This window comes from Thamnophis sirtalis, unplaced genomic scaffold (genome assembly GCF_051295495.1).
Source record: "Thamnophis sirtalis isolate CommonGarterSnake01/CBP01778 unplaced genomic scaffold, rThaSir2_p1.2 scaffold_5, whole genome shotgun sequence".
Classification (NCBI taxonomy): domain Eukaryota; kingdom Metazoa; phylum Chordata; class Lepidosauria; order Squamata; family Natricidae; genus Thamnophis; species Thamnophis sirtalis.
In genome coordinates, this window is record NW_028261385.1 from 35,439,683 (window position 1) to 35,467,430 (window position 27,748).

Below are 27,748 nucleotides of genomic sequence, written 5' to 3' on the forward strand. Positions count from 1 at the left end.
TTTTATTAATGTGTATTTATTATGTGCTTTTCTGCTAAAATCTTTATCTTGAGTTTTACAGTTAAAAAAAACTTGGTATCACAATTTTTGGGAAAATGCATCTTAGATTAAAATTATTTAGCAAAATAAATTACATTGAATAAATTACAAATTAAATTATTTTAAAGCACACAAACTCCACAGAATCATAAATTTGCCAGCTTCATTTAGACCATGGAATCCGTCTCAGTGCAGGATTTCGAAATAATAGACCCCCAGATTCTGTTTAAAGGAAAGTTCAGACTCACTAGGTCCCATGGTAATTGACTCCCTCGATGAACTTCACTTAATTTTTTACTAGTAGAAAATTATCTGTTTTAACAGGAATCTGAATTCCTATTACTTTGATCATTTATTCGATGTCTTGCATTGATACATACACCTTGATTTTCTATATAACCTCCTTCAGGTACTTTAAAAGTGCAAATGAATCTGCTCCCTCCCACAGACACTTAATATATGTTCTTCTCTTCATTTCCATTTCACCTCTTAAGGCTTATTTTCCGATTTACTGATTATCTTCACTGCATTTCTCTATATCTCTTCCATGTTCTATGAATTTGTCTGATACCTGGGCACAAGGGGGTTACTTAAGATGGAACCTGGCCAACACAGAATACATTGGACCAATTTTTTCCTGAAATGCAAAAAAGATTTTTAGGGATGCAACATGAAATTACATTTATCTTTTTAGCAACTGCATCACACTGATGATGCTTGTGCTCAATTACAATTTGAACTTCATGTAAGTCTATATTATATAACAACAATTTATTTTTGGAAACAATTTAAAATGTAAGTAAATACAAGTACAATGATACGTTGGTACTCATTGTTAATTTGTTTTGGGAGGTACAATGAGTACTAAAAATGATGAGTGCCAAACAACCCTTATGACTTACCACATGACTCTTTGTTTCAGCCAGAAAGGACTTTCTGTCTGTCCCTTTTCCTATATCTGTGATCTTCCCAGCATGACCGACTTCCTGTCTGCTCTCTGCAGTCACCCCCCCTCTTCCTTTTGCAGCAATCTTCCCAGCATGGCTAACTTAGTATCTGCTCTTTGTGACTCTCCTCCTTTTCCTATCACAGTGCGTTGAGTACCAAACAAACGATGAGAATCGGGACATTTTCATTGTACGAGTACCAAATGAACAATGAATACCAAATTCAATGAGTTTTGTAACAGTCAAGTACTGAGTTACCATTGTAGTCCTCAACTTACAACCATTTGTCTAGACTAACATCTGGCCCTCACATTTATGACCATTGCAGCATCCCTATGGTCACGCAATCATGATTTGAGAGCTTGGCAACTGGTATGTATTTAACAACAGTTGCAATATCCCAAGGTCACATGATTACCATTAATTTTTAAATAAAATCAATTTTTTTCCCTTTCCCTTCTTATGTAAGAGTTGTGAAGATAACAGCCATTACCATCATGTTATTCAAAGAAGAACTGGCTTTTAAAAGTGCTTAACATTCCTTAATAGATAACAATATGCTTATCAGTTTTAAATGTCAACTTCCATACATTTCACGCATTATTTAAAATATGAGGTTGCACATCCAAAATAAAATGATGGGTTAGCTGATGCAAAATCATATATATGCAATATACATAAGTAATACAATCTATAACTTTATATAATTATATTTTATATAATTCTTTAAAGTTACATAATTTATACACAATACATAAGGTCCAAGTGACATATTTTATTCTAAGCCTCAGTACCATAACAATAATTAAATTAATTCATTGTGTTCATTTGAAAAATGATTCTATGGTGCACTTAGGATTGCTTGACTTGACTTTTTTGGATGTTGACTGGGGAACTATTGTTCCAGATCTGAAAAGAAAAAGAACACGTATTACTAAATAAACAGTCACAACAACAAAATGTTTTGACATTAATATATTCTAAATATTCAAATATTCTATTAAAACTCACTCAGAGCTTACCTTTTTGTTCCTGCTGAAAGGTTTGTATTATATTGTCCTCTATCTAAGATTTCTGGAGGGAAAAATACTTAACATTTTTAAACTGAAAGCAAAAATGTATTTCAGTAGAATTATGATTAACAAATGGGAATTAACAAAAACATCTACTATTGTTTTCTCCTCCTCCTCCACAGAAATTGTTCATAAACTGTTCATAAACTTACATAAACCGGGACTTTTCTATAGTTATTTTATTCTTTCCCCCTATTTATATCATTTTTGCTTGGGTAGGAAAAATAAATATTTGCCCTTCTAACAATTATGCAGATACTCTATACTTCCAATAACAAATAAGCTATATAGGGCAGAGTGTTGCATAGCTCCTGTGCATAATCTGTGTATGGCAAGAGCCCAACAATGTTTGTTTCCTGCATTTAAAAATTAAATTATTACAATTGACAAAATACCTTTTATTTTTCTACAGAAAGAAACATCAGCCACTTTCTACACAAAATTGAGAAACAGTCAACTCCTTTATAGAAACCTCATAGAAATTTGTGTTCTGCACTTTGTTTAACATTCCAAAAAGATGAGTTTTCAAGTTTTTATTTAAATGATTGGTAAAAGGCTCACCGTTACCTGATTTTTCTGTCAACTGCTCGATAATGCCTTTGTTTAAACAAATATCCACGTGCCTATTGAACAAGGCAAGATCATTTGTTTTTTGTTCTATGTTGCAAACTGGACAAACAAAAACATTTTCATTAATGCCAGAAAAACTTTGCAAATTACTTCCTGAGCAATTTGACTCTTCTTTATCTATTAACAAGGCTCCGGAAGACAAGTCATCCTTAGCATGCATTTCAGATACCGAAGCATTAGAAGGACCACATCCATTCTCATTCTGTTTATGAACTAGGCATTTAGATGAAACATCTTTGCTATTTGCAGAACCACAATCAGCTATATTGGTTGACTGTTCATTCACTGGTGGTTTACTTATTTTAATTTGTATCTCTTCTTTTTTTTCCATATCCACAGGAGGATCATTTTTCCATGATTTGCTATTATCAATAATTTCTGCATTTTCTTTTTCTTTTGTTCCACTAAGGCACATATCAATATGTCTATTAAATGTTTCTAAAGTGCTATCTTGCTGCTCCTCAAAGCAAATAGGGCAAATAAAGATCTGATGTTCCTCATCCTTTCTTTGATCTCCTGAAGCTATTGTTGACATTGTATCTTGTAGACTCTTCTTGTTTGAAGATTCATTTAAAAATATCCCTTGATTGGTTTGTTGTCGTGTAGCTCTCTTTTTATTGAAAAAGCTTTCTCCTTCAGATGCTTTTGGGAAAATGTTGACAGCTTTCTTAAAAGCACAGGCTTGTTTTCCTGGTCCTAAGAAATTAACAATGCTCTTCTGATGGTATTTTTTTTCTTCTTCAGTTAAAAAACCTGATGCTCTTACACCTGAATATGACAGACAATCCACAAAAAGATAAGTGTTTAAAAATATAATCAAAACAACAAACAGCTGAATTGCAGTCTGCTTCACATAGACATACATAGGAATGATTCCCCATTGGAACAACCTACCCTAGAAGTATCATGGTAGCAATGGAGACAGAGAGAAACACATTTTTACCCATTCAGTTTCACATGCTTAAATTTGGATAAAAACTAAGTAATGAGGCAATATGTGAAGCAGCAATTGATAATAGGAAAGTGTTAATAATACAATTGTTTTTTGAAGGAGACAGTAAAGGATGATATTTTAAATGTATATTCTAACAATTAATAGTGAAGAAATACTGATTTGAGGAACTATCAGTAACCATTTAATTGTAAAGGTATAATAGAAGCATATAAGAACAAAGTTTAATAGCAATTGCTTATTCTTATTGATCAAAACTTTCATTTCACTCAAATAACTAGCAATAACTGGCATAATCATGCAAGCCATTAATCAGCATAATTATATAAAATGATATTTACCCATTAATCTTAAACGTAGAGGTTCTGGGGCCACAATCTCCATTTCTGATTTAAGTAAATCTTTAGCAATAGCAAATATTTCATCTTCAGTAGAAACTGCACAAAGTACTGTATTAGCTCTTGTTTTCACTTCAAAGTTCACGTTCTTCAGTTTTAAAGTTATGGTTCTAGCCTATTAAAAACAACAGATAATTTTTATGAAGCTTCTACATTCTGAAATACAGAAATTGTATCTTATCTTCATTATTTCTTTATATTTAAGACTGTTAAGCAACTTTATTTTAATGTCTCGTTTTGTTCAGTTCAAATCTTACAAAAATTCTCTGCACTTTGATTCATCATATGCAATCATGTCCAAAAAAATGAAAGCCAGAGCAGATCTATACAAATAGAAACAGACTTAATTTTTAATGCTCAACTAGAATTTTTGGTAAAAACAAATAGAAAAAAAGAGTGTGAGGCTTTTTTTTTTAGTTGAGAAGTGAACTTCCAAGAGAGTTAAGTCATTTTTGCAATACTAGTTCCCTTTCCTTCTATTTATTTTCAGTTGCTTATTTGGCAACACCGCTTTTTTTATAAGTTTCATCATTCAAGAAATAAATCTCCATGTTCTTGCATAGAAATACCGCAACTTACCGTAAACTGAGTCCAAACCATTGCTTCATTTAACATTTCTCCTGAATTTCAATGAAATATTTTGCAGCTAGGAATTAAACCTCAGAAATCAACACTGAAAATTTGCCAAATGTCTACCAATGATCTATAGCCCTTATAGCTCCTGGTGGGAAGTGTCTTGCAGTAAGGGTGAAGAGGAAGATCAGCTCAATGAAGGAGAACGGGGGCCATATACTATTTTTATTAATAGGCCGTCCATTCATAAGTATATGTTCTGGCTTATATATAAATTTAAGTTAAAGAAAGTTAAAGTTAAAGTTCCTAAGTTAACCTTAGGAACTGAACTCATTTTTAACCCAGTGACTGCCTGCAAATCTAACAAATCATCTTCACCCTCAGCATAAATTCTGTTCTATCTAAATTCCTACGACCAAGAGGAATGCAGAGAAATAAAAAGTATTTCCCACCAAAACAATACACCAATAAATATAGAAGATCTGATGGTTAATAAACAGGAGAAATTACAGAAGGTATAAAGTTACCTACTTTAAGTCCTTCCTTTGTCAAATCCTGAGCAAGATCACTGCAGAGTTCTTGACATAACCTGTATTGTTCTGATGCACTTATTTCATTAAACGTCCTGCCAAGAGAGAAGAAAACCTCAGCATGTTCTGTCCTTGAGAGATTATCCAAGCAAGTTTAAACTAAGCAGAAAATATTTGCAAAATATATTGAACAATACCTAAGTACAAAAACTGTTCTTTAAATCCACTGCATCATTAAAAATGAATGTTTCAGCTTGCAATAGATGCTACATACTTACTACACAAAAATTAAAAACCACAATATGATTTCATGTGTCTGTTATGGTAAATATCAAAAGGAAGTTAAGCTTTGGGACAAATGTAACAATCCAGCTTCCATTTAATAGTGGAGGTCAGATTTACAATTGGATTTAATTTGCACTAAAGTTAGACACTGGTTTTACAATTATTTCAATCGGATCTAATTATAAAAAAATAGTCTTGATCCAGTTTAAATCTTTTAATGTATTAAAAATACCCAATAATGACTTTAAAAAAAACCAATAAATTTTGGTTCTTTGGAGATCCAATATTTAATTCTACTTGAAGGAACTATTCATTGAATAAAGTTCTGCTCATGAAGCTTCTTAGGGGTTGGGTCAAGAGAACGATCACAATTTCTTGGTATCTTCTCCACTATTTCAGAGGATTACCTAACACTCAGATTTTCAAAGGGTATAGACAACTTATTAAGGAAGAGAAATCAATGAAAATCAAATCTTCCTCTGTCTGGATCAGTTGAACTTTTCTCCTGTATCAGAAACCTGTCACTGATGGAAGCAGCATATCTAAACATGGAGGGAAAATTCTATTTTTATCTTAGGTCTTCTTGGCACAGTCACAATAATTATATTTGGTATTACTGTTCTAATAGGGAGAAAGATTTCTAGAAGAATGTCTCAAAAGAGATTCAGTTACATACCGTAATTTTTATTTCCAAAGAATCAGTATCTCTTTTACATGATGGGAAAAGTCTGCTGGTACCAATATTTGGATTAATTGTTTATTATCTTTATATGGACAGAATTTTAGCTGCTTTTATGGTTTTTCTACTTACAAATGCTTCTTCTGTTTATGAATGTTGGGCAATGAATACACTTAAATAATAAATAAATGAACAAACAAATAAGCTAAACCATAATTCAGGTAACACCAAACTTTATTTGGTAAATTTTTGGCATTGTATTGGTGTTGTTTGCATCACTGGGGGGAAAAAACCCGACAAAGTATATTTAAATGCAAGAGGTGAGATGTTTATACTTGATATACCATATATTTGAGTACATACCTTTCTGTACTCATACTTTTTCTTTCCCCGTCCCTTAAAAAAAAGAAAAAATGTTCAAGAGTGCTAAATTTCAAAGGTTACTTCCCAATAAAGTAAGTGTCAAATTTTATGTGCAGTCACATATGCATCATGGAGGGGAAAAAAGCAATGGAAAAATAATTATTCAAAATTAGACAAAACAGTGGTCTGAAAAACAGGATAAAGCAAAGGTAAGAAATATTAGTAAATGTCATCATTTTATGTAATTATTCGATATCACTCTATCTTTATAAGAAAGTTTATCTTTTGTTAGTACGTGATGGAACTGAATTTACTCAACAATTTCAAAATAGTTTTCAATATTGAAAATAGAAGTACTTCACTGAATATTTTTTAAAGTTACAAATATATGTGATCTATTTTAGGCTTAAAGATCTTGGGAGAGTTGAAGGAAAGCCCTAAGATTCTGAAATTCTACTGGGAATTAGAATAAAAACTAGGCTAGATTACTGATAAACTTGAATAATAGTTATTAATTTCATGTGAAATGCAACCAATTAATGAAATATTTAGAAAACTAGTAAAATAAGGATAAGTACATTTTGTATAAAATACCTTTCCAAATGTGTGGAACCCAAACCAAGAGAGATTTCAAGAAAATTATGGCTGGATGTTTCAGAAAATAGAAGAGAAATCAGAGCCCTCTGCTGGTACAGTTCTGTGCAGGTCTCTATTTCCAAAGCCTTTAGCATTTTCTCTGTTACTTTTCCTATGCCTGGTACCTAAATGAGAATGAATTATATACCAGTGAAACAGGAAGTTTTAATGTGAAATTTTAATTTTAACAGTTTCAATATATATCCCGTTGTCATCTATTATTAACAATCACCTTGGAAACTGAGCGTTTTTTAAAGTAACAGAAATTATTACATAACTTGGTAAACTGCTGCACATAACTGGTGAATTTGTTGTATTGTATGCATTGACATATGTAAGTAAGGCACTATGTGACAGTAACTGATTTTTTGACCAGTTGTTAGAGTGGTCATTAAGCAAATCATAACAGTCATTACATGAAATGTAGTTGTAAATCTTAATCCACCCTCCCGAAAGGGCATTTTTTTGCTGGCAACTAGCAGATAATCACAAATCATGGTTATGTGACCACAGGACACTACAACCAGTTGTAAATATGAACTGATTATTAACTGTCCAAAATGCAGTCACATGACCATAGAGGGCAGTATAATATTTTACAGTGGCAGAAATAGAAGATAAAATATTGATAAGAAAATTAAGACACCAACACTATTTCCTGAATACAACATTCATAAAAGTAGTAACATTAAATAAATCATTTTTTTCACCTTTCTAATAGCTAAATTTTTGATGAAGTCCATCACAGCATCTCTTTCTGGAGGGATTCTATATTGGCCATTAGGTTTATTTTTATCACTGCACATTTTTGCCAACATCATGTTTGGAGCAATGCCTACAATCAAACGGGGAAAAAATCAAATAGAAACAAAAAAGAATTATCACTTTCCAGCTTCAATTACATATTATGTAAGAGACAAAGTAATCCAGATTTGAGATGAAAGCTGAGTATAAAGAATATATTTGTGGCAGTGTCATGGGTGCCATCAAAACATAGGTATTATGGGTGCCCAATCCTAAAGTGGCTCCATAATAGATACCACTCCACAAAATGCTATTTCACAGGGAGATAAATATAAAAAATATAATACTTTTTGGTTATGCAAAGTAGAGGCTAGGTTACCAAACTGTCATATCTATATCTCATTCAGTATTCCATGTTAATATGAGGTCATAATATCAGTCATAATATTGGATAGTTCTGTTATATTTTGGCCAGTATACCACAAACACAACCAATACCTAGTTTTATCTCAAGTGTGCTAAAACAATGTAAGCTAATATCTCTACAATAGAAACTTTCCAAGGCAACATTTTGTCACCTGCCTCTTATCAACTATGAATGTGGGTTAAATTAAAAAATGAGTGACCAGTATGAAAGCAGTAAAATGAGTGATTTGGTCATATAGACCAGGGCTTTTCAAACTTGGCAACTTTAGGAAGTGCGTACTTCAACACAAAACACTAATATAGATATTATGAGGATTAAAACGAGAAACAAATATATGCAGGATGACTCAATGAACTGAAACAAATGGATGACTGCAATGGGATGGAGTTTGAAAGATTATCCTAAAAGCAAGGCTCATTTGCATGGACAGAAAACATAGTGAAGAATAATGAATAGTGTAAATCTTCCTCTCAATTTCTTTATCTTACTATGTCTTAATCTTTTTTCAACATTTTGTATAATCCCATCATATCTTTTTTAAGGTACAGTGACTAGAACTATACACAATATTTCAAATGCACACACACCACTGATTTTTATAAATGTGTTAATATATTGGCATTTCTATTTTTAATACCATTTCTAATTATCTCTAACATGAATGGATGCACACTCTGTTGACACCTTGATGAAACTGTTTAGCACTACCACAAAATCTCTTTCCTTATCAGTCACTGCTGCTCTGATCCCATTTAGTTTGCATGAATAATAAGGATTTTGAGCACCAATTGCACTTTCCTATCTAAGTTATTTATCAACTTCCAGGTGCAAAACTTGCTTCTTGCCTTCTCTGGTTTAAGTTTAATAAACCTAACCTAACCTGGTCTCAAGCTCCCAAAAACTGCTTCTTTGGGTAAAGACCTGCCTGGACTGAAAGAAGAAAATCACTGAGCAAAAAGGAAAAGAAAGAGGGAAATTATCTCATTTACTTTCCCTTGACTTCATTTGCCAAGTTCTTCTTTCCTGCAATCTTATTTAACTTCATCTGAACAGGCCATTGCAGGCCTTTCTAGATACAGTCTCTGAGCTATGCTTGGATAATATTCAGCTTCATTATTTATTTGCTTTACATTAAAATGTATGCTATTTAAATAGCATTGCCTCTCATGGGGTGTTTATCACTTTTCATTTTAAGTATTTTTGTTTGTGTTAGCTCTTAATCATATCCATTGACAGAATAGCAAATCTATAATTTCAGACCAATTCAGACTGATTTCCAGACTTCTGTTATTCCAGAAGATAGAAAAGCTGAAAAAAATTAAAGAGTAATGTGTTCTTCTTTACTGAAAGATTTTAAGCAGAAGTTGAACAGCTGTCATGGATTTGGATGACTTCCAAAGTTCCTTTCAACATTACATTTCTTAGCTTTTTAGAGGACCATTAGTTATTAGTGTTTCCCAAGATACAGTCTTCTATAACTAGTTTTTATTTTTGTATTCCTAACTTTTCTAGTATGAAACAATTGAATCCTATACAAAGGACCATCTCCCCCCCCCCCCGCGCCAAAAGGTAACCAGCTATTATTTGGCCATTATCTAATTGCTGGTTTCAAATTTTGCCTACAAACAATGTAAGAGCAAACGTCTTTCTCTTAATTATTATAGATCTCTTACTAAATATATACAATACATTCACATCCTTTGATTACACCCAAATTATTATATTTATTCAGAAAAAAATCAGGGCTAATTCTTACTAATATCTGAGTCACTGTCACTAATTGCAGCCAGCTTCCAGATAAAAATCAAGGCAATAGATATAATTTATGTTGAAGAGAACGTAGGTGGAAAGATTAAGTGAGTAACTAATTGAGGGAGTAAGTGTTAACAATCTTTGGTTGTGGCCCAATGCAGTAGTGAATGGGAGAATATTTGAATAATATCAATGAAAATTACATAATTGCAACTTTGTTAGTTATGAACATAACATTCCAGGTATAAAATCTTCTTTCTCCCCAAACAACACTGTAAAACAACCTGATTAAAAAACAACGTAATAGGGAGAATCAGTCTGAAAGCAATTTCATTGTCGTAAGCAAATGCACAAATTCTATGAATGATGGAGTCCAGAGTAATAATTTAATGGTCAGTATTTGCACTGGGACCAAGACAATGCACATATCCAATAAATTGTACAACCTTATATAGACAGGAGCCACATAAATGAAATAATCTCATGATACCATAGGAATTCCATAATGGAAAGATTTTTTCTTACCCTTGAACCAGTTTCGGAGGTCCTCAACACACCGTTTGCACACCTTATGAGGTGCCCAAACTTTATCTTGATCTCCAATTTTTAGTCCAAAGTATGCAAAGTATACTTTTTTCACAAAGTCTGTAATATTCTGCTGTTGCTTCAACACTGTATATTCACCACAGATGAAACAGAAACTGTCCGGCGAATTAATAGACTTTTGCGGAGCCATAACATAACGGTTGAAGAATGACCAGCTAACATGAATTGCAATGAAAAAGTATGAACAGCCTAGAACCAAGAACCTGATGATGATTCGTGCACAAGTCTGACATGCAGGAGAGAGCAGCTCTGTGTCTGTACATGAGACGTCACAGTGCTGGCCACGCCCCCTACACTGACCAGAGATGCTGCTATCTGCCCTGTGTCTCCTTCCCACTGGATTCTTCAGGAAAGATTAACCCTTTCTACCATTAGAAGCACAGACTTAAAACTTGCTTAGTTTATGTATATATTGCTGACCATCAGATTTACAGTGCTATATTTTTTTTTACATAACTCAGAGAAACCCTTTAAGGTTTTTTGGCATTTTATATCTTAAATACACTTATGTGAATTAATTAATAGTAATTTGGACTTTAAATTTGGTTAAAAACCCATAATATAAAAAAATACCAAAAATTAAAAAAATTGATAGATTTGAAGACAATTTTGCATGTTGTGGCAAATCATGACATCTAGGAGTTTTTTCAAAACTTATTTTCTGTAAGCCGCCCGGAGTCCTTTGGGATTGGGCGGCCTATAAATTTATTAAATCAAATCAAAATCAAATCAAAATCAAATCAATATTTTATTTGTTTTCAGCACACCAAAATACATGGAAATTTGATGAAAATAATCAAACAGCTTTTTAGTCGCAGACCTGTGAATTATTCAGCTTTGCACTTTTTGACTGATATGATATGGCTGGATACAGCAGCAAAGAATCACAGATACAACTCTCTATATCTTATGAACACACAGTAAATCAGAATTATTCTAGAATTTTCAGTGTTTTAAATAATAAAAAATGTATTTACCAGCGCTAGCAGTCATCCCAGTCTTTTGTTGAATTCTCAAACGAATTTCATTTACAACTTCCTCAGCTGATGTTTCCAAGACAACTGACTTTAACTGAACACTTGACTGTTGACATTGCTGTTCTTCTAAGGGCAAAGATGGCTGAATAGTCTGCTTATCAATCAGAGTGTCACTGTCAAACAATACTGGTGAACAGGAATGCACATCTTCACTCAAGTTTGAGTCATTTTGTTTTCCTTGTGTTTTTTTAAAAAAAGTAAAAATCAGAATATCATAAGCAAAACAGTCATTTCAAATTCTTTTGTAAAGCTAATAACAGAAATAGCTTTAGGCCATGGGTCCCAAACCCCTGAGCAAGGACTGGTACCAGTCCATGGTCTGTTCTAAACTGGGCTGCACACCTGGAAGTGAGCGACAGATGAGCAAGCAAAACTAAAACCATTCCCCCACCCTCCCCGGTTCATTGAAAAATTGCTTTTCATGAAACTGGACCCTGGTGGCTAAAAGGTTGGAGTCTGCTGCTTTAGACTTCAAAAGCACTTATTTGGCAAGATTGTTGCATATATTGCTTTTAGAAAAGGCAGTATTCTCATTGTTACTGCTGCAGGGTCATGTACCATGGAGGAAAAAAAAGCCATGGTGGTACAGTGGTTAGAATGCAATATTGAAGACTAACTCTTGCTGACTGCCAGCAGTTTGATCCCGACCAGCTCAAGGTTGACTCAGCCTTCCATCCTTCCAAGGTTGGTAAAATGAGGAGCCAAATTGTCAGGGGCAATATGCTGACTCTGTAAACTGCTTAGGGAGAACTATAAGGCACTATGAAGTGGCATATAAGTCTCGATCAGGAGTGTCAAACTGGGGCACGCAGGCCAGATGTGTCACATGCAGGCCAGGCCCACCCAGGTCCACAAAGGGAAAAAAACTTCACGATACATCACGTGACGGCAACGTGATGCAGCGAGTTTGACACCTGTGGTCTAGATGCTATTGCTATTTATATGCATTTAAGATATTCCTTCACACAGATGAGTGGCACGTTGACAGAACTAAAAATTGGCACTGAAAAAAACAATGCATCTCTCTACATGTATACATACTGTATGTGTACAACTGTATATATCAAGATGACCAAAGAACTCACTGGTATAAGGCAATCTAAAATCATAGTAAAATATTAAGTTTTTTAGGATTTTCTGCTTAAGGTGAGTAAATAAAAAATCCAATTTAGGATCACAATTCTTTTCCTTGACCAAATCACTGGCCCAAGTTAACAACCAGCACTGGAGAACCTTCTCCCGTTGCAATGAGGACTGTTAACATTTAATTCGTGTTCAGAATACACTTAAAATTGTGGATTAAGATCTTTATCACTAGCTTTTGCCTTGACATGAAATTAATTCAAAATAATCATGAAAACAAATATTAAAACTTATTCATAAATATTCATGCGTCAGTTTCCAGGTTTACTACATCACAGAAATAAAAGCAACAGAACATTTTATTCTGACCTGGTAACTCCTGATAATTACATACCATTTAGACCTAACTTGGATGTATTGAGATGTTTTCTTTGAGAGCAGTGGTTCCGTTCTTCTAAGTACTCTGTTATGTTCAAGTAGGCTTCATCCAGGCCCATGGGCATGAATTGAGGATCATATTCAGCTAGTATTTCCCTAACCTTCAGAAATATAAATAAAAAGTTGCCCTATTATTTTCTCATGTTTTAAAGATATACCATGCATCTAATCAGTACAGCTAGTCCTTGACTTACGACCACATTTTGCTTCATGTTATGACCTTTCTTGCCACAGTTGTCAAGTGAATCAGTGCCGTTGATAAATTAGTAAAGTGGTTATTAAGTGAATTTGGCTTCCCCATTGACTTTGCTTGTGAGAAGGTGCCAAAAGGTTAATTGTATGACCACGGAACATAGCAACGGGCATAAGTATGAACTAGTTGCTAAGCATCTGAATTTTGATCCCATGACCATGGGGATGTTGCAACCGTCATATGTGTAAAAAATGGTCATAAGTCACTTTTTTCAGTGCCATTGTAACTTTTAAAGGTCACTAAATGAACTGTTGTAAGTCAAGGACTACCTGTATCAGCACCATAACATTTGGCATACATCATGGATCGATCATACATCAGGGAGGAAGGTCAATTATTGAAGAGTATTTTTGATTCCATTGCCTGTTAACTATAGCATCTTGATCAAATTTCACTGAAGGTATGCTATTAACAAGAAAAACTTGTTCTCAGTGTAATAAAATGAGGGATCTAATAAAAAACTGGATAGTTAAAATATTTTAAGACAGAAATGTCTCCCTATGAGACGTTCAAACTGGCTGCTCCCAGGGATGGGTATCTCGGTTATTTTATTTTGTCTCATCCTTTTAACAGCAAGTAATAAAACAGACTGTATTTCTTAATGATGCTAAAGATATACTATGGGAATGCATACTCCTAGTTCAGTGCTACAAAGATATGCACACAATTTTTATGAGATGTCAGAACTATGAACCATAATAAACTTGATGTCAGAGTGAAGATTGACCAGTAATGTTTTGGGTATCAGCATATTAAAATGGACTGAAATTCTATGTCACTTCAAATCAGAAAGTGTCTGTTTCTTTTTGCAGGTAAGAAATTCATAGCAGTGATGATGTAGCCATTACTATTAACAGAAGGTGACTTAACTCAATACTAAGACACAAGTCCCCCAAATGACAAAATGATCTCAGTCTGAATGCAGAGCAAACCAATAATATTACAGGGGCTTCAGACTATGCTTCAATCACTCATGAACAAGAAGTATAATTATTCTCTGGAAACCTATAACAATTTGTTAGCATAATACAAACATGAAAAAAATCCACAACATCCAACCACATAATTTATTAATTATGGGAAACAAAGTTAATAGTATATGGAATAACGGGAAAAGTGTAACCATTTTTAATTTTAGGTGAACTGCAGACAAATTAAAATAATTAAACTAATATACATTCAGCTATATGCAAATGTATCACATACCTGTTTACTTACTTCTTCATATTTCTTAAAGTTTAATGGTACTATAGTAAGATGTGGACAAAGTTTCTTTGCAATAAATCCAGGCATAGCTGCACGTACCCCATATCTTCTAGCATGGTAATTTGAAGTGGACTTAAAAAAGACAAAACCATGATTTTTTTTTTAACCAAAAAAGCTTTTTAAAATGGATTGTATTACAACTAGATTACAAAGCTGTTAGGAAAACTTAATAATTAATTCAAGTACTACTTAAACATGGAAATTAGCTTCTAGTGTGAAATCAACTCTGATTAGAAAAGCATTCCATTTTAAAGAGACTCTGTTTTAAAGATGGGGGGGATTGATGATGTGATTGAAGGGATGCTCATATTTGCAGATTACAACAAGCTGGGTGGAACTGCTAAAACTTCAGAAAATAAAACTTCACAATTTAGAAGGCTCTTGTGGGACTTGAGCATCAGGCCCTATCCCAATGGCAAGATGCAGTTCAGTGGTAAAGAAAGTAAGGTCATGCATTTAGGCAGGAAAAACCAAATGCACAGGTACAGAATAGGCAGCACTTGGCTCAACAGTAGTGTCAAAAGAAGGCTCTAGGTGTCCTAGTGGGCTACCACTTGGATATGAACCAGCAGTGTGTGCTACAGCTACAAAAAAGTAAATATAGTCCAAAACTGCTTCACAATCACGTGAAATGATAGTACCGCTTTATACCACACTTGCGATACCAACGTTGGAATATTGCATCCAGTTTTGGTCATGACAGTACAAAAAAGATTATTTGATCCTGGAAAGAATACAGAGAAGAGCAACAAAGATGACAAGGGGTCTGAAGACCATCTCTTACATTATAATATATACTTTTCACCCCATATTTCATCTCTTACTAAAAACAAAATCCCAAAACCTCATCATTCATTCCTTATCAGCAACAGTTCAGTAAAGGATGCTAGATATTATCTACCTTGATTATTTCTCAAAAAGTTGTTCAAGAGTTTAACAGATGAGTTTTGTTCATCCATGAAAAAAAAGTGATCAAGATAAATAATATCCAGCATCCCTTACTGAACTGTTGCTGATAAGGAACGAATGATGAGATTTTTGGATTTTGGATGTGTATGTGTGTGTATTTCGTTTAGTAGTTTTGTATTTCTTTTAGGCAATGAAACATTAACCAACATCAGGCCCAGAGAACCAAGGAGGACATGTAGTGATTCTTCCAAGCTCAGTACATTATTCCATACCTACCTACAGAATCTTCCCAAACTAAAATAAACTAAAACATCTGCATCTATCATATACTCCAAGAACTATTAGGAGAGGGCTGTTTTCACCCTCTTTTCCAAAAAAATATCTGGACTGAGCTGCCTTTCATTCTTCTGGAATGCAGCCCCTCCCTTCTGGGAATTCAGACTATTACATTCCATCACAACCAGTTTCACTTGTACATGTTTCGATATCCTTTTCACTACTTGTCACATTTATATCCACAAATCAACTTCAAACACAACTAGAATAGCTTGTTTTTCTTTTGTTACTTCTTTAACATTCCATCTATCATTGATATCCAATAATTTCAAAGAAATTTATAAATTTCCACCTGAAAACTCAATGTTATGATATTTTGTTCCATTCTTTGTACTCTTTGTTACCCTCTAGTTCCATCTTGTGCCCAACCTTCAAAACCCCATTGTATCTTGTTTTGACTTATAAAAAACCCTAACAAGTAGAATTTTCCACCAGAATAGTTATTCTATTTAATTTAAATTATAGTTCTAAGTGCTCTTCATGCAAATATCAAATATTCAATTCCCAGCTCTTTAAGGGAGAGTAGGGAAATCTCCCAGGAAACTGCTAGAACAGTGTAAATAGTTCTAGAGCAGTGGTGGGTTTCAAAAATTGTTCAAACCTACTCTGTGGGTGTGGCCTCCTTTGTGGGAGTGGCTTGCCACCCATGTGACCGGATGGGAATGGCTTGCCGCCCATGTGACCGGATATGAAGATGCCGACAGCACTTGTCAGAACCACCTTAAATTACCTCACACACAGCACTGGCATGCATAAGAATATGATGTAAACTTGTTTTTTAAAAGGCATCTTTGCCTTTTGCGTTAAAACAACTTCATCACACGCAATGTCCTGATTGCACCACAAACGCAGTAGTCATCCTTACCTTTCACAGAGGCATTGAGTTTTATAAATATGAGCATTATAGTGTAGAATAATCATATCCAAGGGCCAGTGGTGGGTTTCAAAAATTTCTGGAACCTCTTCTGTAGGTGTGGCCTGCTTTCCAGATCCACTGGTGGAACCTCTTCTAACCGGTTCGGTAGATTTGACGAACCAGTTCTACCGAATAGGTGCGAACTGGTAGGAACCCACCTCTGTTCTAGAGTCACATTAGAGCTGGGATGTCAAACTTAAGGCCTGGGGGCCAATTCCAGCCCATGGGGTGCTTAGATATGGCCTGTGAAGACATCCTGGAAACAGCAAAGGAGTGGCCTGCAGTGCCTCTGCTAGAGAAAATGGAGTTCAGGAGGATCACACGTGGCCCTCCCGAGCTCCTTTTTTATTGGCAAAAGTTGCAGGAGGCCATCACAGCAGAAAACAGAGCTCGGGAGCCTATTTTTGCTGGCAGAGCACTCGGGCCACCACAAGCAGCCCCGACATGAGTGATGTCGAGCTGGCCACACCCACCCTGACCACGGCCACCCATCCCCCAGAGATCATAACAGAACCCTGAATGAAATCAAGTTTGACCCTGCACTAATGACACAAACCATATTTGTGCTACCATGTTGTAAGTTAAACCAAAGAACTATTTTACTTAAAACTGTAGCACCAAGTGATGAACAAGAACAGGAAAGGCAAAATATTAATCTAAAGAAAACATTTTTACAGAATTTGCAAAAATAATTTTTATTTTGCTTCCCTATTATCACACATTTAGAAATAAGGAACTTGTATACAATGAAGTCATATCTGTGTTTTCTATGCAAGCATGTAAATGTTGCATTTCTTCTTACCAGCATACTCAGTGAACCCACTGCTATGGGCTTGTCCCTTAATTCAGGATTGTCTCTCATTTCTACAGCTGCATAAAAGGCATCCATGTCAATGTGTACAATAGTACAACTAAGGTCACGATTCTGATCCAATTCCATTGCAAGTTTATCCATCTGTTTACAAATAGATATACAAAACTAAAAAAAGACAGAGGCTTTTCTCTTACCCAAAGTTGGGCACGTTTATAAAATAACTACAAATTACTTCAGAATTGTTTCATACAGTATATACATACATACATACATACATACATACATACATACATACATACATACATATATATTATCAACACTGTTACATGGTCCGTTTTATGACTTCAAAGTCTTCCATCTGCAATAATGTGGAATAATTTGCACACTAATTTTTAATTTGTATCCTTAGTAACAGAAATCCTCACATGAACCAACCATGATATGGATCATTTCAAAAAGGCTCTCAACTAATTTGCTGTGGCATAAGAAAGTGGCATGTTTAATGCAGTAATTATGCTGTGATTATCTTTATGGCTCTCCTGGTTAATTTGTTTAATGTCCTCAATGCTGTTCTTTGTATGAGTAAACAAGAACTAAATGTAACTCACATGAAGCTCTACTATAATCACAATTAACTGCTACCAAGCTCTTTTTCCAAGAGCTTTTTGTCTTTTGGAATACTATGTAATTGATGAAAATATACATCTTCCCATCACTGATGTAGAAACATCCAACATTTAATTTCAAAATAATATAACATTTTTACATACACAGGATACTAGTAAAACCCACCATAATCATATAGTTTTGAGAAACTGCCCACATACTTCTTGGAAACATTGGAGCTATATTTAAAACCAGCACCACAGTTATGTGAATAAAGTGTTGTACAGAAATATAAAAGCTTCTGGGGCTTTAAAAGTTGACAGTCAGGAGCCCCAGAAACACTAGTTGAAGCACCACAACAGAAAGCCAGAGCTCCTAGAGTTCAGACCAGGGATCAGCAACCCGCAGTTCTGGAGCTGCATGTGGCTCTTTCATTCCTCTGCTGTGGCTCCCTGTCACCACAATTTTGAGAGGAGCTTCTGGTTTTTTGGGGGAGGGGGGGGAAGCAGGGCATGCCAGGAGACTCTATAGCAAGGGACGGGTTTTCTGGTGAGCTCCACAATTGATAGGGCTTTTGGTTAGAACAGGTAGAGGAAGAGGATGCTGCGCTAGGACATTCTATGGAGGGGAAACCAGACTTCCAGTCAGCTCCAGAATTGAATGGGAGGCTTCTGGTTAGGACCTTTGTGTCTCTTTGAGTGTTTAAGGTTGCTAACTCCTGATTTAGACAAAGAAGATTGGCAGGATTCAGTAAGTCACAAACCAAAGTGACTTACGTTGACTTAAATAGCAAACCTTACATTGAAGTTTATCTTAACAGCATGCTAATATGTGAGGCTGGCATCATGGACTTCCTTTATATTCTAAGCCCTAAGATATACTAGTTATTTCAGATTAAATCAAGCAAACCTATGCAGAATGGAATTAAGTTAAATGGCATAAACGTTCCACGTTTTTTCTTAATTGGCTGGTCTTTTTAAGATCTTTAGTGAAATTACCTGCAATTGTGCTTTCAAAATCTGTTGTTCTGTAATTTTACTTTTTAGTTTCAGAATTTTTTCAATCCGTTTATTAACCTGTTGGTCTTTCTTAAGTTCATTTTCATAAAATCTAGAACCCTGCCAAGAGATTAAAATTATTTAAGCCAGATACAACTCAATTTAATTATATTTACATTATGAAGATTATTAGAAAAGCACCTACAAAGGACTTTGACCTCCAAGTTTGTTATATGAATTAGTAAACTGGCATTCCTTAGAGAAGGTGGCCCATGGACCAGATGTTTCACATGCAGGCCACGCCCACCCTAGCTCCGCAAAGGCAAAAACTATTGAGATATGTCGCGATACGTCATGTGACGTGACCAAGTTTGACATTCCTGCCTTAGAGCATAGAAGAAAATAGGAATCACCAAATAACAAATCAAATAGGTACACTGAACTGTGTCAGAATTATATAGTATTTAGACATATAAATATTTTGTGCAATATTTTGGTTAAGACATTTCATACCACTGTATTTTTAAGAGTATAAGACGCACCGGAGTATAAGATGCACCAAGGTTTTGAAGAGGCAAATAAAAAAAGTAGGTGGGTAGATAGAGGGATAGAGAGGGAGAGGAAGAGAGAGAAATACCGTAGGTAGGTAGGGAGAGAGAGAGAGTTAGGTAAGTAGGTAGATAAAGGGATAGACAAAGAGAAAGAGAGAGAGTGGGTAGGTAGGTAGGTAAGTAGGTAGGAAGGAAGAGGGATAATGAGAGAGAAATAGAACGAGACAGAGAAAAAGAAATACAGTAGATAGGTAGGGGAGAGAGAGATTAGGTAGGTTGGTAGGTAGAGGGCTAGAGAGACAGAGAAATAGAGAGAGAGAAATACAGTAGATAGGTAGGGAGAGAGAGTAGTTAGGTAGGTAGGTAGAGAAAGGGAGAAATGGAGAGAGAGAGAGAGAGAGAGAGAGAGAGAGAGAGAGAGAGAGAGAGAGAGAGAGAGAGAGAGAAAGAGAAATACCATAGATAGGGAGAGAGAGAGTAGTTTGGTAGGTAGGTAGGTAGAGAAAGGGATGGAGAAAGAGAGAGAGAAATACAGGCGTGGCTACACAAAGATTTGAACTCAGTCCTTGGGCAGCAAGCTGAAGTTAACCCATGCTTGGACACCCCCGCAGCGCCTAGAGAACGACCATTCAGGTAAGCCAACGATCATTTTATTACCGTATTTTTGTACCAATATTTAGGTACTGACCAGAAGATTGCAGTCTTAAATCAATTATTTAAACTGTCCCACTGATTCTGAAGGATACTGAAATACACTATTATTAGTTTTGTCTAAAGTTGGCTGGGTATATAAATTAAAATATGATTGTTCTTGAATATAAGCTTATTACTATAGTGTAAAATATGATATGAAACAAACTTGTGTAGTAATGTGCAGTAACTTTATCAACTTAATTTTAACATTAATTGTAATGACCATGCCTATTATCTATACCATGTTGGTAGATACCCTACATTTTTTACTGAATAAAGCCAATGTGAATAACTACAACCTTTGTTCATTTTTTAAAATCTGATATAAACAAACCTTGGAGGCTTCCATTATGATTTTGTTGATCTTCTCTTTATTCAGCCCTTGCATTCCAGCTTTGTTATCATTAAGACCCATCCTAAGAAGTAACCCTTCTCTAGAAGAGGCATTATCTTGGTCTGCATTTTCCATTGTACAATCCCAGGCAAACAGTTTCTCAGTTATTACCCTGAAAAAGAAAAACTGCATATTTTAGACTCTATTGCTGACACTCTCACATCATCATAATATAACAGAATTATCTACACATGCACCCAACGTTACATTATTTTTTTAACAACAGAAATATATTCAGTTGGGAACCTGGGAAAATCTTATTTTCATTTACTATCTTTTATTAATTTATCTTAGTAATTGCAATATTATTTGCCAAACAAGTGGAAAGTAGCAATGTTTTTGGTTAAATTATCTTCAGATAGATATGAAGCCAGCAGAACTAGGCGGCTTTAGAATTTTCTCTTATAACTAGAAGGTTTAATGTTGGAATTTTTGTTGTTGTTTTAATCACATGTATATAATAAATATGTTTATAATGATTTGTAAATAAAAAAAATAAAAACAATAAGAGTACATAGAACCAGTATCAATAACAATATCAATAGCATAACTTTAGTCATGAACGCAAACTAAATGATCTTGGGCCACTCACACTCTCTCCCCAACCAACGTCACAGAGTTGTTGTGGGAAAAATAAAAGGCATGAATGTTGGATATGTTCACTGCCATGAGTTATTTGTAAAAATAAAGGTGAAATACAAATAAATAAATAAAAAATTGCCATCATATATATAATGTTTCTAAATATTGACAATTACAATTCAACCAAAACTACTTCATGTCTATTGCGTTTATAGAGTATCTTTTTGGAAAGATGGATTCACCTAATTGAAATGTAGTCCCCAAAATATGATATAGGCAGTCCTTGACTTATTAACAGTTTGTTTACTGACGTTCAAAGTTACAACAGCATTGACAAATGTGACTTCTGACCATTTTTCACAGTTATGATCTTTGTAGCATTCCCATGATCATGTGATCAAAATTCAGATGCTTGGCAAATGGTTCATATTTATGACAGTTGCTGTGTCCCAGGGTCATGTGATCACCTTTTGTGACTGTCTGATAAGCAAAATCAATGTGGAAGTCAGCTTCACTTAACAACCAGGGTTACTAATTTATCAACTGCAGTGATTCACTTAACAACTGTGGCAAGAAAGGTCATAAAATGGGGCAAAACTCACTTAACAAATGTCTCACTTAACAACAGAAAGTTTGAGCTCAATTGTGGTCATGTCAAGGACTAATTGTATTAATATATGGCCACTTGGTGTCTTTCTTTTGGACAGAAATTATTTCAAACATTATAGGAAATATATAGGCAGATGATGACACTGGTATTGCATAATTTTATGGCTGTTTCAAAAACAATAGTGCAAGACTGTCAGGGTACCAATTCTCTGTTACACAATAATCTGGATAATCTGTAAATTTGAAAAATAAAACCCACCATATAGTCTTATTTCGGCGTATATTTAGACACCTGGACTGCAACATTAATTTACATAATTGATTTCATTATTTTAAATCACAAGGCAAAATGACTTAAATGATAGTTTACAGGAAGTCCTCATTTAGTGACCACACTTGGAACTGGCAACTCGGTTGATAGGATTAGTTATTATTTCAAGTTATTTATTCTGCTGAATTATTTTATTTTTCAGATACATTATATTCTTCACAATGATGATCTTTTCCTAAGGACTCTGAGTTTTAATAAAATGCTGAAGCTGTAATGAAAGATGTTTTGTCCCACTATACAAAGACTAACTATTCCAAGAATTTAGGCATGAGTCCACAAGCACCTCATACCATATAATCCTCTTGCACTATTGGACCTTTTCTTTCTATCACTGAAACTTTGCAATTTAGAAGAGTCATGTTAGAACATAATTTTTTGTTAGTTTTGTTAGTTTCAACCTCCTGCTGCTCCAGGAGATACAGAAAAAATATGTTGTGATTAGCTTGCCTGTGTTAAAAGGTTTACGAGGCTTGCTTTATATTAGGCTTTAACTTATTATAATAATTGTGTAGCCTTTTTTTTAGTGCAATCATACCTGTGATTTGATTAAGCAGAAATCCCAACAACAATTTGCATGAAATAGCCCAAAACTTTAATGTCAGATTGACATTTATCTGGGCTAGTATTTTTCATTCATGACAGTTCATTTTTACTGCATCACATCTGACACCACTTGGAATTAGAATCCTTTGAAGACACGAAAAATAAAGTTAAGTTCACGTCTGAAAATAATAAAATAAATGAATGTTCTGCTATAAGGAACAATGAAGTTGGATTGTTTAAATAAGATGACTAAGAAAGCATCAAGAAACAATGCAATTGTAATTTGAGAGCCGAGGAATAGCCATAGCAGTCACCTGCTTTTTGAACAAGAGATGTGAGTCCAGGTGGAGCCCCAAATTGCACACCAACGCTGACCGTAGAAATGCATAAAGGTAGTCCTCGACTTACAACAGTTCATTTAGTAACTGTTCAAAAATACAACATCACTAAAAAAGTGACTTATGACCATTTTTCAGTTACAACCTTTGCCGCATCCCCATGATCATGTGATCAAAATTCAGATGCTTGGCAACAGGTTCATATTTATGACCTGTGTCCCAAAGTCATGTGATCCCCTTTTATGACCTTCTGACAAGCAAAGTCAATGGGGAAACCAGATTGACTTAACAACCAGGTTATTAACTGCAGCAATTCACTTAATAACTGAAGCAAGAAAGGTCGTAAAATGGGGCAAAACTTACTTCACAACAGAAACATTGGGCTCAATTGTGGTTGTAACTTGAGGACTACCTGTAGTCAGGCAGAGTTAACAATAGAAAATTTCCAAATCAAAACAAAACCTTTGTTATACTCAGTGACCCTCAAAATCTTCAGAATCAGGTGGCCTTAAAACCCAGAGCCACTGCTCCGACCCTCTGGAACGAACTCCCCGTGGAGATTCGTACTCTCACCACCCTCCAGACCTTCCGCATAGCCCTTAAAACCTGGCTGTCCCGACAGGCCTGGGGCTAAAGACTTCAACCCCACCAGAATAGTATGACTGTTGCGCTTTTAACGATGTATTGTCTTCATGTATGTAACTTGTTTTGTCCTTCCCTCCCCCTGAATTGTGAGCCGCCCTGAGTCCCCTCAGGGAAAAGGGCGGCATACAAATAAAGTAAAATCCTAAATCCTAACTAGTCTTGCCATGATTGAACTAAAGCCTATCCTATCCAAACCCCCATACTCTCTGGGAACCGGGAAAGATCCTAGTGGCATCATTTTTCTTGGCCTAGGGCCGTGATGGCGAACCTGTGGCATGCATGCCAGAGGTGGTAGGCAGAGCCCTCTCTGTGGGCATGTGCGCCATTGCCAGCTGCTCTTCTGGGTTCTGTTGCACGCATGCCCACTGACCAGCTGATCCGGCGTGCCAGCTGCTCTCTTCTGGGTTCTGGCACACACATGCATGCTGGCCAGCTGGTCTTTGTGTGAAGACCAACTGTCTGACCAGCTGCTCTCTTCTGGGTTCTCGCACTCTGGCACGTGCGCACTGCAGTTTCAGCACTTGTTGCCGAAAAGGTTAACCATCACTGGCCTAGGGGAATACAAATGGCTATCATCAATGATCTCATATTGCAGCCATGTCATCTGATTATTTTATCTAGCAGTTTCATGTAGATGTTAAATAAGAGTGGGGAGAGGGGAAGAGTCCTAAGGCAGAACCAGCTTCAGGGAAAGGAAGAAAATCAGTCTAGTGCTACATTTTCTACTCCCAATTCCTGAAATGGGCCAGAAAAATATCACGATCAATGGCAGTGGAGACTGCTGGCTAATTGTATTAAGTCTTCTGTAATGTTTATTTGCAGTTACACAGTACATAAGAACATTTCAAATCAAATAGAAACATAAATCTTTAAAGTATGCAGATTTCATCCTATGTAATCTTTTAAGCGTGTTAACTGAAACTAATGCTATTGACTTTGAAACCCTAACATAAACAATATATCTGCAGTTGGAAATATTTTTTTCTTTGTGGCCAAAGCTATTGGAGCATTGTTCCATGATGGATTGCAGTTTTCAGAGAAACTGCACCATCTCCTGAAACTTAATTTAACTCATCCAACTTGTTTTCTACCTACCTCACCAATTCCCTAAAGGCAGGAATGAACACTTTCAAACCAACTTGCCAATATCATTAAGAGGTTTATCAAATGCAGCCAGACACAGAATGGATATTTTAGGCAACTGCTGAAGCACGAACAAAACCGAGATCAATAAGGAAGAAAAAGAGAAGGAAAATGATAAGATGTTGCAAGGGATAAAAATGATTGAAGATAATTGCAAAAGCACAAAAAATATAATTGTTATTTACTCCCTCAAAATCTGTAGTCAAACCACATCACATTAGTTCTTCCTAAAACAAGACATTTTCATTTTTTGGTTTTTTACATATAAATAAGAACTACCTTGCTGGAATGAGATCAAGAGCTGATATAGTTCCTACCCTCCATTTTCAATTATGTCTGTAATGGCCATGGTCAAATTCAGTGCCCAACCCTAACTTTTACAGCACTAGGAACCAGTTCTGTGGAGGCCAGTTTTTCCAGAGGGGGGAGGGGGCTTCATTCCTTGCATGGCCCAGTTCCTGGCAAACTGCAGACCAGTGCCGGTCTACATCCAGGTTTTTTTTTTACTAAAACTACCCATATATGACATGTTATGTATGGCTTTGGGAAGCATTCAAAGGATCTACTTTACAAAGCACTAGTTGACTGAACCGCCACTCCTGAAATCTTAAAGCAACTATATACAGCTACTTTGAAAGATATTTTTGTTGTTTGTATAGACCTTCCATTAGCATTAGCTGCTGGATACACATGCAATTTCTTTTGAATCAGCCAATCAGCCAATGAATCCTTTAAATAATGTTGAAACAACATTGATGATGTATAAATAGCCCGCAACTTACAGCAAAGATCTGAATTTTGATAATGTGACCTGGGGAGCCTGCAATGGTCATGTGAAAAAAATGTTATAAATCACTTTTTTCAGTGCCATTGTAATCTGTAACTTTGAACAGTCACTAAAGGAATTGTTGTAAGTTGAGGCCTATCTGTACTTAAGCAACCATCAATGAATTCTGAAAAGTATCTCTCTGGAATTTTTTTCACGGGCTCTGTGGCTACATAGCTATACAGTTTCGACTGTATTGTGCTTTTGCAAAATTTTAAAATCTTTCAACAGGCCAGAGGCCTATGAATTATGATTCACTCATTGGTAATAGATCACTCTTACGATCATGATCAAGTTGATCATGATCAAGTTGCATTCTATTCTTTTCCCCAATGAATTGTTGGTCTTATTTACAGTTTGCTTATTTTTATTATCTTATGGTCCTTAAACTAAAATAAACTGCCTAGAATTGCCTGTGTTTCAGGAGGCATACATGCTGATTGAATACAGGCCACAGCTGAAGACTGAGAATGGGAGGTCTTCAGAGTACTTTTATTTAGCTCTAACAAGCCTAATAAGATTTTCAAGGGAGAAAAATAGCTTAGATTTTCACATATTTCACAGGGGTTGTAATTTCATTGCAGTAAGTTTTGGACGTTGTGCCTGGCAGTACCAGTCAGATAAGCCTTGTGCTTTATCCGTTAAACACTGATGACAAAGTATTTGTGAAAAGACAGCTACTGCAACAAGAGGCATTATGTATCGTTACTCTCCATTAACCATGTGTGCTCTGCACCAAAGTTATCAGTAGAACCTTAAGCTATAGATCAAAAGGATTTATGATTTCTATTTAATAACAAAGCAAATTTATGTTACCTAAATAACTCTTACGGTAATGAGGACAGCTTTGGGGTGAAAGAACTATGTTTCAATTGTAAACATATGGTGTTTCTACAAGATTCCATTTTATGAATCTGTCTGATTTAAACTAATTCTACAATCTGAAGTATGTTCAACGTCTAGTCCAAGCCAAAATGTCCATACACACAAAAGTAGCCAGAGCATCAACACATTAACCCTAAATCAACTTCTGTGACTCGCAGTATAGCAAGGGTAACATTATCTTTTTATCGATTTCAGATGTTTTATAAGCCCTGATAAGTTCAAAAACGAACTTTTCTTCTTGAATAAATTCGCATTAGGTTGCAATTTCGACTCCCTCTGTTTGGAACTAGCAACACAGGTAGCTTTCCCTCCCTCCCCGTTTCATATATTTCCAGATCTACAATGCTTCCACCAAGTAATTCATCAACTAGTTGTTTCAGCTACGAAAAAAAAAGCAAAATGCTCATTGCCTTTCTTTCGCTTTAAGTGTGTATATGAAAGAGTGGTGCAAGAATGTAAATCATCCCCTTTAGGAGGATGGCGTAGTAGGGGAAATCTAAAACCCATGCAAAGGTGGTTAAAAAAAAAAACTCCCACACAACCAGTTCTTTCCTAATGACATATAACGCAGCCATAAGTTCCCCAACACACCTCAGTCCCAAGAAGCTTCACCAGCCCCCGTTTCCGCAATAATTAAGTCGCAGCAAGATGGCGACCAATTGTGTTTTCAAAAAAAGAGACAGAGAGAAAAGAAACGACACCGGTACTTTGCGGAAGGAAACCCAACGCAACAAACCAGGAAACCCTGGAGAATTCAAGGGGGGACGTTTAACGCCGGCCGCCTCGCCCGCTTTCCCAGGAGGCGGTGCGCCGCCAAACACCTTCAATCGACTACAACTCCCAGTATGCTCTCGTCCTAAAGGATTACTCCGTCTGGTGAGAAGCGTTAAAAGGGCTTGGCAAAAAAAAAAAAAGGGA

The 27,748-nt window shown here is 35.5% G+C and overlaps 1 protein-coding gene across 6 annotated transcripts; it reads right to left on the minus strand.

Moving 5' to 3' along the window:
* Positions 1-27,740, minus strand: POLK (DNA polymerase kappa). Of its 6 annotated transcripts, XM_087715632.1 has the most exons (17): positions 27,422-27,631; positions 25,072-25,177; positions 22,986-23,137; positions 20,869-21,040; positions 19,291-19,410; positions 17,675-17,827; positions 14,652-14,783; positions 13,149-13,293; positions 11,612-11,848; positions 7,816-7,940; positions 7,064-7,230; positions 6,470-6,502; positions 5,144-5,237; positions 3,983-4,154; positions 2,627-3,457; positions 2,009-2,060; positions 1-1,895 (listed from the first exon to the last, which is right to left on the minus strand). In XM_087715632.1, the coding sequence occupies exons 4-17, from the start codon at positions 21,001-21,003 to the stop codon at positions 1,811-1,813; spliced, it is 2,481 nt and encodes an 826-aa protein (XP_087571758.1). In that variant the 5' UTR covers positions 21,004-21,040; positions 22,986-23,137; positions 25,072-25,177; positions 27,422-27,631; the 3' UTR covers positions 1-1,810. The 6 variants fall into 6 exon arrangements, with proteins under 6 accessions (XP_087571758.1, XP_087571759.1, XP_087571761.1 ...); XM_087715633.1 differs by lacking the exons at positions 25,072-25,177; positions 27,422-27,631 and adding an exon at positions 27,652-27,740; XM_087715635.1 differs by lacking the exon at positions 25,072-25,177 and having other exon boundaries at positions 14,664-14,783; positions 27,422-27,632.
* Between the last annotated feature and the right edge of the window lie 8 nt (positions 27,741-27,748).